We start from the raw sequence: 15,225 nt of genomic DNA on the forward strand, positions 1-15,225 counted from the left end.
GATTTTATAGTTTTATGTTACTGGTTAAAATATTATTTTAATATAATTTTTTAATATTATAAAAAAGTTTTTCATAATAATTAATTTTATTAAATAAAAAATACTCATATATTTAATTATTTAAGAATAAAAGATTTTGTTGCCATTTAAAGTATTGTATATTAAAGTATTTCCATTTAAAACATTTATTTATATATTAGGATTTTCTATATTTATTAGAGTCTATCAATGCTTTTATTTTTTATTAGCCTTTGATTTTCATCTAATAAAATCTAACTGCCTTTATAAATGTGGCTCATTCAATAAGCACATAATAGTTGAGTTCATTTTAAACATACCCCTTATAGCAGGAGAATGAAATAATCTAGATTTATTAGTTAACCTTCAATAGCTAATGCAAACATGAATTAAACAAAGGTTCACTTAAGTGGATGCTTAATTACAATGGGACTCCTAACGTGGTTCTTGCTATCGGTCCATTCCAAACTCCCAAAGGTATACTCAGGAATTTTCTCTCTTAGAGGCCTTAAAGTGAATGTAACTGTGAACGTTTTCTTTTCACCTTTCCTCTTGAACCTTAGAATCTTGGGATCAACTGAAATATCAACTTGAGGAGGTGCTTTGACTCTCACTTTGTATGTGCTTGGGGACCCAACATTGGTAACCGTGCGAGTCACATGCCGAGAAGAACTTGCATTTGCAAAGTTAGAAACTGTGATAGATGGGTAGTTGAAATCTGCTGGGTCAAACTCCTTTGGACAAATGTATTTTTTGCCAATAAATTGTCTTATTTGCAAACTGGTGTAACCGTGACCACACAAGAAGTTTACATAATCAATGAAACTTAGGTCGTATATTAGTCCTGGATAAGCTGCACGATTGGGAACAATGTGGCCTGCACCGTAAGCAAAAGGTGTTGCCTTTTTGGTTGCTGAGTCTAGCATTGGCCTTGCGGTGTTATCGGTTATTCTTGCTGTGTATAAAAGATATCAAATGTATCTTTAATAATTAAAATGGTAAACGTTCAAATGTATGATGATTAGTTAAAAAGAGTGGTTTGTTACCGGTGGTCATGATTGCCGACTTAACAGCCGCTGGACTCCAATGAGGATGAAGTGATTTGAGAAGCCCAACAACACCGGCAACGTGAGGACATGACATTGAAGTGCCTGACATGGTAACAAAAGGAGTTCTACGTTTATCAAATTCTTCTTCTGATGGAGGTACACCTTCACTGTAGGCGGCAATGATATCCACTCCCGGAGCAGTAACGTCCGGCTGAGACAAAACAGAACAGAAAGTATTAGATTAAGGTAAAAATTCAGGTGCAGTTAACTTCATGTAAAATTAATAGCTAAAGAGTAGTTAAATAATTTGATAGATTTGAGTAAATTGTCATTTAATAGCTCTCGGTTATTAACTTCAGACGAAGTTGTAACCAATTCTTCTTATAATAGACCTTAAGGATTGAAGGCTCTATGGGACTTGGCCCTCTTGATGAAAATGTAGCCACAAATGGAGCTGGTTTTACGCCCAATTGTGTTCCCACTCTAGAAATGGAAGCCACAGGGTACCTGCATAGTATATACATGATTAACTCTTGCCTTGACAAGTTGGTTAGAGTAAAGAGCGTGTAAGAAAGTTAATTACTTGGTTCGGTTAATGTAAGAAAAGACATATTGGCCGTCATTAAAATGAACATGTGAGGAAGGAAGCAGATGAGGATCAGCTTCAACGTCGTTTACTGTCTTATTCTGATTAGCCAAAATCATTCCAGTAGCTCCTACACGAGCAGCTTCAATCCCTTTCGCAAGTCTGCTATTCCCACCGCGAACACAAAACACTATTTTTCCCTTCGCCTTCTTAGGATCAAGAGTTCCCTCTTGGCATTGACTCCTAAACATTTCACAAAAACGTCAACATTTTCACCACTCTTTGGATTCTATTTCTAATACAAAAATATAAAATAAATGAACCGATTCAATCCTAATCTTGAGTGGTATTCTTACGCATATAGTTCGGATGCACTAGCAAGTTTAGCATCGGCGGCACTGATCAATGGAGAAAACTTAGTATATGGTAAAGCAGACTCGGAAAGGCTTGCTCCCTAAATAGAAATTGGCGAGTTACAACAATTTAGTAAAATTATAAAGACGAAGAAAATAATTAACTTTTTTTTTTAAAGAAAAAGAAATACCTTGCGGATTCTCTTATTACCAAGAATGATATGATTAGTAAAGGCTCTATCAAGAGTGCTTGCAGCAACAGTGAAGATCCAGGGCTCAAAGTTGCTGACAGTAGAAGGAGAAGGTCCATTGTTTCCAGCAGAAGCGATAACAGGTATAGCATGCTGCGCAGCTGCATGAAAAGAGCCTATGGAAATGGCACTTTCATTGAACTCAGAGGGAAAATCAGAGCCCACAGAGAGTGAAATTACATCAACGCCATCACTTATGGCAGCTTCAAAAGCAGCCAAAATGTCCGCATCATAACAACCTCCACTACCTTCCGTTGGTGGCCAACAAACCTTATATGATGCAACACGTGCTTTCGGAGATCCACCACTTGCTGTTCCATTTCCATTTCCGAATACGTTCGCCCCATGAACAAAGTTACCTCCTGTAGTACCAGAAATTTTTTTTTTACCAAGTTGAATAATAAAGTTTGGTGAGCCAGCGAGTGAGTGAGAGTGATCTCAATAATAATAAGATTACTTGCTACTCTGATAATGGATAATGAAAAGAAGGTAATCACATAAACAAGTTTAGAATGTCTTTTTTTTTAAATATTTTTTAGTAATTAAAATTTAATATATATAATTAATTAAATCGCGTTATTTTTGTTAAAATTAGATCAGACAAATTGATTTGACAAAAAAATCAGAAAATTAAACTTTGAATCGATTCAAGATGTAGTTTATTGATTTTTTTTGTCAAATCAATTTTTTTAATTTGATTTTGACAAAATAACATAATTTAATTAATTATATATATTAAATTTTTATTACTATAAAATATCTTTAAAAATTTATTTTAAATAACTTTATGTGAGTGAGAAAGGTGTATATTTAATTTGTTTTTTAACAAGTAAAATTTGATTTATATGGATGATTTAATAAGTAATTTATTTAAGATAATTATTATTTCTATCTATAAAAATTTAGATTATTTATAAATTTATTTATAAATGTATATTATTTATAAATGAATGAAATTAATTTTGTATTCATTAAAAATAAATATTCTACTTTTCAAGATATAGAATACTAATAATAAATCTGTTCATAAAAAATATTAGTGTTTGAATATTTTTACTATATGAAAATTATTTTTTATAAGTATAAATCTATTTATCCTATAAATACTTTTGTTAACATTTTAAAATTTTAAAAATAAAGATAATAGTTTATTTTTTATTAAGAGATTAAATTAAGTCTCATATATTCGGTACAATATCAACAAATCACTAGTTACATATATAAATATTTTAGTTTATTAATTAAATTCATCACTGAATAAAATACATTTAAAATTTAAAGACAAAAATAGCTATCTTGTGAAAAATTAAAAGACAAAATTAGGTATTATCTCAAAATTATTTACTATACAAATTACATTTTTGAGAATAATTTTAGCACCTGCAGTAGATAGCGTGTGTGTTCCATGACCTTCATAGTCACGTGTAGTATTGAAGGGGATTTGGCCAAGAGCTGCGATGTAGCCTTTGTTAAAATATCTTGCTCCAATGAGTTTCCTTTATTTATAGTTTATACAGTGAAAAAATAAAAATCATGAGCAACAAAAATTATGAATTAAAGAAGTTTCTAATTGATAGAAATTATTTGACTCAATTTAAGATATTAGTTTTGTTTATATTTGATATTGATAGAAATTATTTTGGCATATCATAATTTAAACAAACTAAAAAAGCAATAACCCATTTTTTAGTTACTCCAAAAAAACTTTATAATTTTATAATAAATAAAGTTTCTAAAGTTTAAAAAAGTGTGTAAATTATATTTAATGCAAGAATTATTTAAAAATTTTAATTATAAAGCCCAATTGACTAATAAATAATAATTAAAATATTAAATAATTATTAAAGAATGTTTTCAATATTTTGTTTAATCAATATGAGCAAGAAAGAATAAACCTGTTACAGTGAAATTTAAATAAATTCTTCTCATCAACTTGACAAATTCCACGCCATCTTTTTGGAATTGGCCCCATCCCTTCATCACTAAAACTCTTTGATTCAGGCCAAACACCTATCAAATCAAAATACCAACGTATAAAAGAGATTAAAATAGATTTAGAGCGAATTCTCTTAACTATTACAATCTTTTAGCTTATTATTTTTGCCATATTTTTCTTTGCTTTTTTTTTTCCACATCTCACATAAATTTGCACTTGTTTGCCTTTTACCAATCAAGTATCATAATATTAAAAGAAACCCCTTTTTTTTTTTCAAATCACTTAAATTAACAAAACATGTTAAAAAATGATTTGTAAACAATTATAAAAAGCATGTTAAAAACATATATTTCTATGCATCATTTATCATTACCAGTGTCCAAATTTGCAATAATTACATCTTGACCCAAGGACTCCTTCCATATAGATTGTTTTCCAATTGCACCATTTGTCTCTAATCCAAGAAAACTCCATGAATATGTTGTGTGCAGTTGTCTTGGTTTATTCGGAAAAACTGATAATACTCCTGGATGTTCTGTACTCCAAATGAAAAGCGTTAGAAATATTAACTATTTGACATGACTTCTAAAAAGAAAATTATTTGATTTCTTTAGAATCCTTTCGTTAATTTTTAATTATACAGAAATTAATATTATTGAATATTATTTTGTTTTACTGAGTTTCTAAAAAAAATTCATTTTTCGAATTATTTTTTGAAAGATTTTTTAAAAAAATAACAATAATTTTATGTTTGAACATCTCATGTAAAAAAATTATTTTATCTATAAATTATATTTGGATACAATAATGTAAAAAGTTTTTTTTGTTTATTTATTACATAAAAAAATTTTAAAAAACCTTTTTAAAAAAATATAAATTATAACTTTTTATTTTTTTATTTTTTTGATACTTTTATTTTTATTATTAAAAATTTGTCAAATACATTAAAAAAAATTTTCTATAAACTTAATGACACTCAAACGAGCGTACATATAATGATAAAAAAAAGTTATTTTTCATTCATTGATAATATAAAAGAATTTCAAACAGACAATTAATAATATATTACACATTGATAAATAGGAAATCAATTTTAAAATAAACATATACGTAATTATGTACTTGCAATCTTGGCTGCTTCTTCCTCATCAAGTACTGCAGCAAAACCATTGATGTATTTATTATAAGAGTAAAAGATTGCTTCTTTGGCCTTCTCAACGCTGTGTCACAAAATACATTCCATTGTTAATTAGTTCATAATGCATTTTGCACTTGCAAATTTCATGAATTAGTTGGGGTTCAATTAATTTCATCATACCTTCCAACATATAATCCAAGTAAATTATGGTGAGAGTTTGTGACATATTCAGCATCAACTAATGTAGAATTTTGACCAAATGAATGAGATCCCATGTACACAATATAGGACTGTCAAAATGAGACATGAATGGTAATTAGGCCTAGCTATAATTTAAAGTAATATAAAAGTTAAAATTGAGACATGATAATACAATAGTATAATAATAAATAATGTGTCTATTAATTCAAACAATAAAAAAAATAATTTTGTTTTATTTTACATTCTTTTCAATAATATTATTTTGATACTAATATTTTCTTAATAATTAATATGTATTCTTTTTTCTAATTAAAAATAATTTAAATATATAATTAATTAATAATAATTGTATTTTTGTCCAAGTACCAAGAATGTTTGTTGTATAAATATTATATTGCAAAGAAATATTAGGAGAAAAAAATTATTAAAACTTTGTGCTTATAAAATTAAAGATAGTCATAATAACAAGAAGGATAAATAAAATAAAATTATGTCAGTCATCATTAGTTTGGCTAAACAAAATAAAATTATATTACGTGAGTCATTAAGGACTAAAATAGCAAAATGTTGGAACCAAGATAAGAACAAAATTTATAAAGACCAAAATTAACAATGATGAATTTCACATAAAGATTAAAAAAACACATATTTAAAAACATAATAATAAGAAAATTATCAGTGTTATATAAATCCTAAAAAATTGTAATAACTATAGGCGAATTCAAAAACTTGCTTGTTTGATTGCTTGAGTGTTTTGGTGTAGCAGAAAGCAAAGGAGAAGTGAGAGCATCACATGCCACGTTGATGAAGCCATTGTTTTTCTAATGAGTTGTTTCTTTTTTGTTACAAGAATATATTTCAGAGAAGTATTATATAGATGTGTTCTATGACTGATTTACACCCCTTCATACATTTCCATTGTGTTTGGAAAATCAATTTAGACTTGAATTACATTTTTTTCTACTATATATAAAAGAATTTATTGAATTACTGCGTATAGAAAATATGTTTTAGGTAAAACATAATGGCAGAAGATACTGTCAATAATAAGAAAATTAATTTGCTTTGATTCCATTAAACAACCCATATATGGAAGGAAATATCTAATTTGTTTCAAAATACAGAATAAAATCTTTACTATGAATGCTGACAGCTGACATATATACGCGTTTAATATATATATCAGAATTATTCATGTACTCCTTTAAAATTAGAGAGTAAAATATTTTTTATTTTTGATATATTACTTTCTCTATTTTAAAATAAGTGTCGCTTTTACTTTTTCGATTTATTAAAACGTTAATGTATTTAGACAATAAATTTATCTAGATACATTAATTTTTCAACAAATCTAAAAATAAAAGAGACACTTATTTTAAAACAAAAGAGTATAATAAAATAAATTTAATTATTAACCTACAAAAAATAAATATATACATATTTTATTTGAAAATAATTAATATATCTTATTATTTTTAAGATTTAATTAATTTATGTTGTAAGAACATATGTTAAAATTATAAATTAATTTTTATTAAAAATTTAAATTTTTAATATATTATTTTATATTTGTTAAAAAATATTTAAAATTTTATATTAATAATAATCATAAGGGCATATATTAATTAAATTTTTATTTTTATTCTCTTGGTATATTTAATGTATATTCTAAAATTTTTTTATTCACATTTTAGTTACCAGTTACAGCTTCTTAATTTTGGTATTGTCTTTCTAGTAGTGTTTTTTAGTAACGTGAAATTTGATTTTTTTTCACGTGAAAATCGCAAATCTGGTCAGATTTGTAGCTTTTAATTTAAAAAAAAAAACATACAAGTTTGAGAATCAGATTTATTTTTTATATTTTAATATTAAAATTTTTTTTAAATATGTAAATCGAATTCTCTCATTTATTTTACAATAAAAAATTTATTTTAACACAAATCAGACATTTCAATTTATTTATACTATTTTTGAGTTCATATCACTAAAAATATGAGTCTCAAATCTTTATTCAAATATTATCTCATATATTTTAAAATTTTAATTTGACAATTTAAATTAAAAAAATACACCTCTATATTAAATTAACACACATCACTTTTTCCAGAACAAAAAAGAACACAGCACCTTTGTCAATTAGTAAAAAAATCAGCCTTTAGCTACGTGTTACATTGATTGAATATATAGAAAAAATAATTTATCCACTAATTTTCAAGAGAGTATCAGTAATATTCTTTTCCATGATAACTAGAGTACATTTCTAAAATATATGCACGTCTAGCTTAGAGAGGGCAAACCATGATTGATAGCTCCAGTGATGACATGTTAGAATGTTCCAATTGTAATAATTGATTTACTAATTTAATAGTTCAATCAGTTTAATTGTAATTTAATTAAAATTATTAAATTATAATAAAATTATGAATAAACATACAAAATTATAATTATATTTTAATATAAAACTTAAAAATATTATAGTGATCAATATCTTATAATTTCAACTATAAATAATAAAAGAAATATCTAAAATTTTATATATTTTATTTGAATATAAAATTTTATATCTTAACTAAACTCTAAATAAATAATTTATTTTGTTAATTTTTATTCTTCTCTTGATACTATAAAACATCAAAAAAATACTTGTATAACCCTAATGCATTTAATGCGTATTTTAAAATTTTATTTTTATCCAAATTTTAATTATATATTGAATTGGTTAAATATTTAACAACTATACTAACTGTATACAAAAAATCAACACATATATAAATATATATATTTAAATATAAATTAAAAATAAATTAAACAATACATATATTCATATACAAACACACAATGATAGATTTTTAGTATACACAAATATTTAATTATTTCATGAGTTAAAAACTTACAAAATAGATTTATTATGCAATAATATATAAAAAATATAGACACCAAAAATAAATATAAAAAAAACTTTTGTCTAATTCAAAATAATACCAGAATAATTACCTATATGTATACCTTTTATATTCTTTCCCATTATAGCTAGAGTACATTTTATGACTCAACAACAACAAAGCAAATATATATTTGTTTTTACTGGTCTTCAACATTTTGTGATAAATATGAACTTATTAGGAAAAAAAATTCACATGAAAAATATAGTACTAAATGGTTTGTTAACCACTTTTGATAAAAATAAAGAAAAGAAAACAAAATAACAGACCTAGAGAGCAATTGAACAACTATAAATCAAGTATATTTATTTATTATTGGATTTGCCAACCAAGGAAGACACCCAAAAGGCCAGAACTAATAGACAGGACTCCAGTGTAATAAACGGAAGACCCAACTATAAAAGGTAGAGAATATTTATTGAGTTTTTAATTTCAATTTTCAGAACTGAACTAGTCCAAAGGCATCAAAATAACTCACCAACTGTTTCTAGGCAATAGAAAATATTCAATCCAAAACCATGGAAAGCCAGAAACCTAAAGCACATATCAAGGGTAAAATTTCGAATGAATTTTTTCCCCCCAACAAATGTGACACCATTTAAGAGTGAACTTTATTGCATAGATAGAATGAGGATGGGATTTAAATCCTAACAAATCGAATAACAAATAAGCTAACTATTCAACCAATCTAAATTAATTAATTTCAAATAAATTCCATATTTTCAAGATTGGAACTATCTTTTAACTTTGTACCTATTTTTCATAAGTACAATGTTAAATTTGTTTTTTTTTTTTTTATAGCTAATTTTGTTCGCGTTTTGAAAATCCATTCGAGTTGTAACTCCATCCCATGACCACTTGTTGACTCCTTCAGCTAAATTCCTGTTATGTGCAAACAACCCAATAATCTTTTCTATAAAGTCTGTCCGGAAAAAAAAAAAGGGGGAAAAAGCCTTTCTGTAAAGATATCAGGACCAAGGAAAATATTCAACAATAGATGCACATATAGTGTCACAGTGAACAACTTTATCTCTATTCAAAATCTCTATCAACTTACATAAACTTCAAAAGCTAAAGCATCAAAACTATACAACATGTAAAGTAAAAGTGTACTATCTCTATATACAATATATAAACATAAGCATAAAAAACCAAAACACTCAAAAGCTAACAACAAAAATCTCACTGTATACACAAGTAGGATTTGCCCAACAAATGAGGAATTTATTAGCAACCTTTGCATTGCCCTACTTAATCATCCATAAGCTTATATACATTATCGATATAATCTTCCGTCTCCCAAAGGAAAGATCCAAAGGCAACAGCTTCCAATACCAGCCTCTTGAGGCTTGAGAATGAGGTCAAAATAACATCATCACTCTCAACCAAACCAGATTCCTCATTGTTAAAAAGTGCACAACTATAGCTTCCTATCAAATTCACAGCCTCTTTGGATCTAAGTTTCGCACATCGCTGCAATGAACCAGGGTGAAATCCAGTTACGTAGCATTTCAAGTCTTCAATATCCTCTTCCTCCTTAGTTATCCCTTGTCCTATGGATTGCAGGCTACTCAAGCTACCAAAGATGGTGTCTTTAAAACCACTAGGGAACATGTCAATAAACGGGAGGGTATTCCTAAGACCAAGATGAAGATCAGGGTTAGCTAACGATAGATTTCGTTCTAGATGGTACCTCAATGAAACCGACTTCAAAAAGTAACCGTATAATACAGAAGCAACATAAACTCTGGCAAGTAAGAATTTTCTGACTTTGGTAGTGGCCCAACACTCGGTAACACTAGAATTTGCTCTCAAGCCAGTTACGGAAGTTATGTGTTCCTTTATCATATCCAAAACTTCCAAGCTGTGAATAGACTCTAGTTCCCAGTCCTTAGAAGGCAATATCTCTAGCCTGCCATTGTAAAGGCAACTAGAAAGCTTTGGAACCAAAGGGACCCTGATCTCGGAAAACTTGTAAAAGATCAATAAGTACATAATATCTTCTACCGCAATTTGACATTGATTTTCTTTTAGCTGCGCAATCCTCCTGGCATTAAGAAAAGTTTAAAGTCAACAGATTTTCAATGAATGCCTACGACTGCAATATGAAACTAATAAGGAAATTAATATGTAGGGTTAGTTGTTTGGCTCATTTGCTTTGACGGTATCATACTGATGACAGAACATACTCTAATATATTCATCATGCAGAAATTGTTTACCATCTAAAATGTCCACAAAGTTAACCTCCAAGACAACTCATAGTACATACTGGAAAATTCAGATCAAAGTGAGCAAAATATATGCCTATATTGCTTGTATTAGAGAACCTAATGCCCTGCTAATTGGTAAGTGTAATACTGCTGCTAATTGGGGATCTTCCTGATAAGTACTACTTCTATTCCCCATAGAATGGAGACACCACTAAATGCTGATTGTCCAAGCAAAAAAGTTAGAGAGTACAATCACGTAACCATTAATTTAGTAGCTGATAAAGTTTCATATGGCACAAGATAAGGCCACTAATTTTTGGAGCTAAATAGGTTTAGGTTAGGAACTAACAATGACCCAATAAAGAACAGAGAGGTCTTAGCTAGCTTCAAATCACGAATGCTAACCAAGACACGATCCAACTCTCACCTCTAACTTCCATTCAGTAGACTACATCTTACTTCTCCTAAACTGAAAATCCTTTGATTCCAAAGCTTATTTCCATAATCTAGTTTAGAACTTACTCCTCTTGCTACTTCATCATACAGATATGCAATTGGCAAAAGAAACACATCAACGCACTGGCTCTTGGATGTGTCAAGTAAGAATGTCTAATACCAAGTTGAAGTCGTGTGGACCCAACGTCAACCCTTGGTGCCAACCTACATATTCTTCTAGACAATTACTTCGAGGTTCTTGACAGGTACTAGCTGAGCCCATTTATCTTCGAACAGTTGCGAGTTGTAAAAGTTCACTCAATAAAGGTTTTGGCAAGAGCTAAAATCTTTAATCCATGTACACTTTATGAATGACCTTTAAGATTGGAAGTGAAATGCTAAGCATCATGACAGGTGTGTCTCAACACCTCAAAAATTGCTATGGGATTCAGTTGTCAGTTCAAGAATTCCTTGATGCCTTGCTTCAAAGGATTCTAAAACATGCTGAACTCTTGATTCTTTGCTGACCCTCCTTTTCTCTAAGCTCAGCGGTATCTCATGTTTAACAAACACTTCTGTTTTTAACCTCTAATATGTTTTCTTTTCCTATGAAAAACAGGATTCATATCCACAAAACTATACGAATCAAACCTTCAAACGAACACAACAAGGTTTTTCTTCTCCTACGTAACGTGCTAGACCTTACATGGAACAAATTGACCCAATTTTAAACACAATCACCCACACAAAAAAATTCTGAAAAAACCAGAAAATAAATAAATAAATATAAATCAGAGAAACAAAGATACTTCAGCACTTATCTACACATACCAATGAAGAGAAGCCACGTTAAATATATAGGACCAATAAATTTCCTTATTGAAGTCATTTGTCTCACGAAGAAACAGATTACATCACAAACATACACATGCAGTTTCAAATATACCGAATTAGAATGCCAATCTGGTTGCACATAACCGTCATAGCGCATGAGTTTAGCCCCAAAATCCTGACTAATAAAGCATACCAAAACAAAGTGTTTGAGAGTTTCAAAACAGATGAAAGAGAAGGGACTCTTCAAATCAAATCCCTTCCCTCCTCTATCTCTTCGAAAAAACGAAGCCAAAACTCGCAAACCAGCGCTCAGAAAAAAAAATTAAACAAAAAAATCCAACAAGAACGGAATCACAGTAATCTAGAGCCGAACCTGTGAAGCAAGGCCTCATCGGAACCGGAACCGATGACCATGCGAGCCAGCGCAGCATCACGGTCATCGGCCAAGAGCTTGAGCTCTTCTCCAACCGCCACATGGAACAGCTGCCGGTGGTTCTGCAGGACGCCACTCAAGAACTTCCCAACCGTGGACCGCGGCTCCAGCGGCGAGTTCAAGCTGCTGTACTCGCAAGGAGTGGCCCCGGCACTCGCCTTCACCACCAATCTCCGCCGCCTCAACGACAAAGGACCACCGCCACCGCCACCGCCGAGAGAAACTCCAACAAGAGGCCTTGTTGCTGCTGTGTTGGCGAAGAATCTCACCGATGATGACGATGACGACGACGAGAGTGGTGTTGGAAGAGTGAGAATTGTACGGTGAAGGTGGTTATAGACGCAATTTTCCATAGAAAGTGTGTAACAGCAAAAACGTGAAGATTGAAAAACAGAAAAGGAGTGGTTGGTGTGTGTGAGAGTATAGTAGTAAAAGGTTCTTCAATTTCAAGAGATTCTTTTTGTTTATATTTATTTATTTTGCTTAGTTTGGTTTGGTTGAGAGAAGATAAGTTGAGTGGAGAGAGAAAGAGAAATATCTATAATTTTGGGCGTAACGGATAGGGTTTTGAGACTTTTGAGGGAAGGAAAGGCCGGAATTGTGGGGCTTTGCTTTTCTTTTCTGTGTGCTGAACTGCTGATTGATAAGTGATAAGTGCGTATTATAGTGGGACAGTTGTTATGCTACCAGACAAACTACCTATCATACCTTATTAAATATTATTTTATTATTTGGATAATATATTCAATCTCGAAACCTGGAATTACTACAGTCTTCTACTCCTTCTTGGTTTACTTTGACATTCTTCTAGATGTATCCATCCTTCAGGAAAAAATAAAAATAAAAAAGAAAAAATACAATTTATCTAACATGTGATAAAAAAAATTTATTAAAATAAAAAGATATAGGTCTAACTATGGGCTTCATACATTATCAATATTTATGGGATACCCATCAAATTTCTCATATCTTAACATAACCTCAAATGCACATACAACTAAAAAAAACAAAAATAAAAAATAAAATAGAAAAAAATAAAAAATTTTCATTGTTTGGTTGAGAAAAAAAATTAAAAAAAATAGATGAAAAATAATTGATGAAATCCACTAATTTTTTTTTTCTTTAACATTGAAAAAAAAATAAAAAAAATATAATTCTCTCTCTATTTCTAATATTATCTCTTATTTTTTAATATATTTTATAATATAAAAATAAATTATCTTTTTATAACATTTTTTCTTCTTGTTTTCCTTCTATCTAAACACATCTAAAAAAATAAAAATCTATTTAATTTCTTTTTTTTTATTTTTTTTCTCTATTTTTTTTTTCCAACCAAATATAGTCTTATCTTTTTCTTCTTCCAAAATCTTTTTCTAGCTTTTATCCTTCCTCAACAATTTGCACAGAGAATTCCATCTTACCTTTAAAAATATGAACATTTCTAGTTTTTCATATGTGCCATAAAAGGTAGGTTGCTTGCAAAATCTTGTTTTTTATGTTTCTAAAGTTTGCAATTTTTAATTATGACTAACTATCATTTTCAGAGTATGTGTGTCTTGATTCAAGTTGGAAATTGTAAGTCCAGAATGCTATTAAATTACTGAGGACAATTGATCAAGTAATGTAACATATTTTCATCATTTTAAGAGCATATATTGTATATGGGTGAGACCAAAGAGATTTTTTAGTTCAATCTTTGTCTAACTGAAATTCCTTTGTGCATCATCTTTTATAGAAATTTTTTTACTTTAGCTTGACACTTCAATTTTCAAATTGAAGACCATAATTTCTTCTGCACATCTGGAAGAGATTGAGTACTGGCAATGTTTCTCCTTCCTCCAAATAGGTGTGTCTTTATTCCCATCTATCTATGTCTGCATGATTATTTGATATTATTCTAATATGAAATTATATAAAAGTAGTTGTTGATTTCACTGTCCATTAGCTGTAATCAATTGAGATACCCAAAATAAATTTAGGTTAGGATTGGGGTTGCTGAAAGTAATTGGTGGGTAGCGATCTTTAATCCAGTTATCTTCTGTGATTCTAACTCGATATCTTCTGTCAATATTCTAAAATATCACTTTCTCTAATATCTTTTGTCCTTCCAACAAACTTTTCCAACTTCAGGAGGGGTTTTTGCCTGTATCTGCATTGAAGAAATTTGAGTACTTGAAATACTTGCTCTTGTAAATTTTGTAAATAAGAGAATTAGGTTTAGTTAGCAGTCATCATCCTTGTTTTTCCAGTATAGCTAAATTGAAAACTTTCAAGTCTTTAAATTTTAGGCCTCCTTGATTTTTCGGTCTGCAAATAATGCTTTAACTTACCCAATGCACTCTTCTCTCCGCATTCTTTTATCCTCACTAGAATTGCATAATCATCATCTAGATTTCTTTCACAACTTAGAGTGTAGATAGGAATTATCATAACTACAGTCTTAATAAGCACTTCTCTTCTACTAACCGAAAGTAGAGATCTCTTCCAATGCTATAACTTTTTTGCCACTTTGTCTTTGATAAAATTAAAAGTTAATTTCTTTGATCTATGAATAACTGCTGGAAGACCCAGGTACTTGTCTTGGTTTCTAACATAGGAAACTTGCAGAATGCCAGATAGATATTCTCTAGTAATCATTGGGGTGTTATGCCTAAAGAAAATTGAAGATTTATCCAAATGCACTACTTGTCCACATAGTTGACAATAATTATTCAGCACATTAAGTAGATTAACACAGTCTTTTTGTGAAGCCTTGTTAAATAAAATAGAATCATCAGCAAAAAATAAATACTAATGTAAGATATCGTATTTTTAAAAATCTAGATATGAATAAGTTG

At 29.3% G+C, this 15,225-nt stretch overlaps 2 protein-coding genes across 2 annotated transcripts; both read right to left on the minus strand.

The window, feature by feature from the left end:
• Positions 1-312: 312 nt before the first annotated feature.
• Positions 313-12,419, minus strand: LOC130948452 (subtilisin-like protease SBT5.4). Its single transcript, XM_057877192.1, has 12 exons — positions 12,329-12,419; positions 5,512-5,621; positions 5,316-5,413; positions 4,567-4,728; positions 4,153-4,267; positions 3,638-3,753; positions 2,198-2,619; positions 2,010-2,107; positions 1,651-1,896; positions 1,460-1,574; positions 1,065-1,278; positions 313-973 (listed from the first exon to the last, which is right to left on the minus strand). The coding sequence occupies exons 2-12, from the start codon at positions 5,604-5,606 to the stop codon at positions 420-422; spliced, it is 2,235 nt and encodes a 744-aa protein (XP_057733175.1). The 5' UTR covers positions 5,607-5,621; positions 12,329-12,419; the 3' UTR covers positions 313-419.
• LOC130948453 (UV-B-induced protein At3g17800, chloroplastic-like) lies at positions 9,432-12,996 on the minus strand. The gene is made up of 2 exons (XM_057877193.1): positions 12,329-12,996; positions 9,432-10,521 (listed from the first exon to the last, which is right to left on the minus strand). The coding sequence occupies exons 1-2, from the start codon at positions 12,739-12,741 to the stop codon at positions 9,726-9,728; spliced, it is 1,209 nt and encodes a 402-aa protein (XP_057733176.1). The 5' UTR covers positions 12,742-12,996; the 3' UTR covers positions 9,432-9,725.
• Positions 12,997-15,225: the final 2,229 nt, after the last annotated feature.

Source organism: Arachis stenosperma, chromosome 9 (genome assembly GCF_014773155.1).
Source record: "Arachis stenosperma cultivar V10309 chromosome 9, arast.V10309.gnm1.PFL2, whole genome shotgun sequence".
NCBI classification, from domain to species: domain Eukaryota; kingdom Viridiplantae; phylum Streptophyta; class Magnoliopsida; order Fabales; family Fabaceae; genus Arachis; species Arachis stenosperma.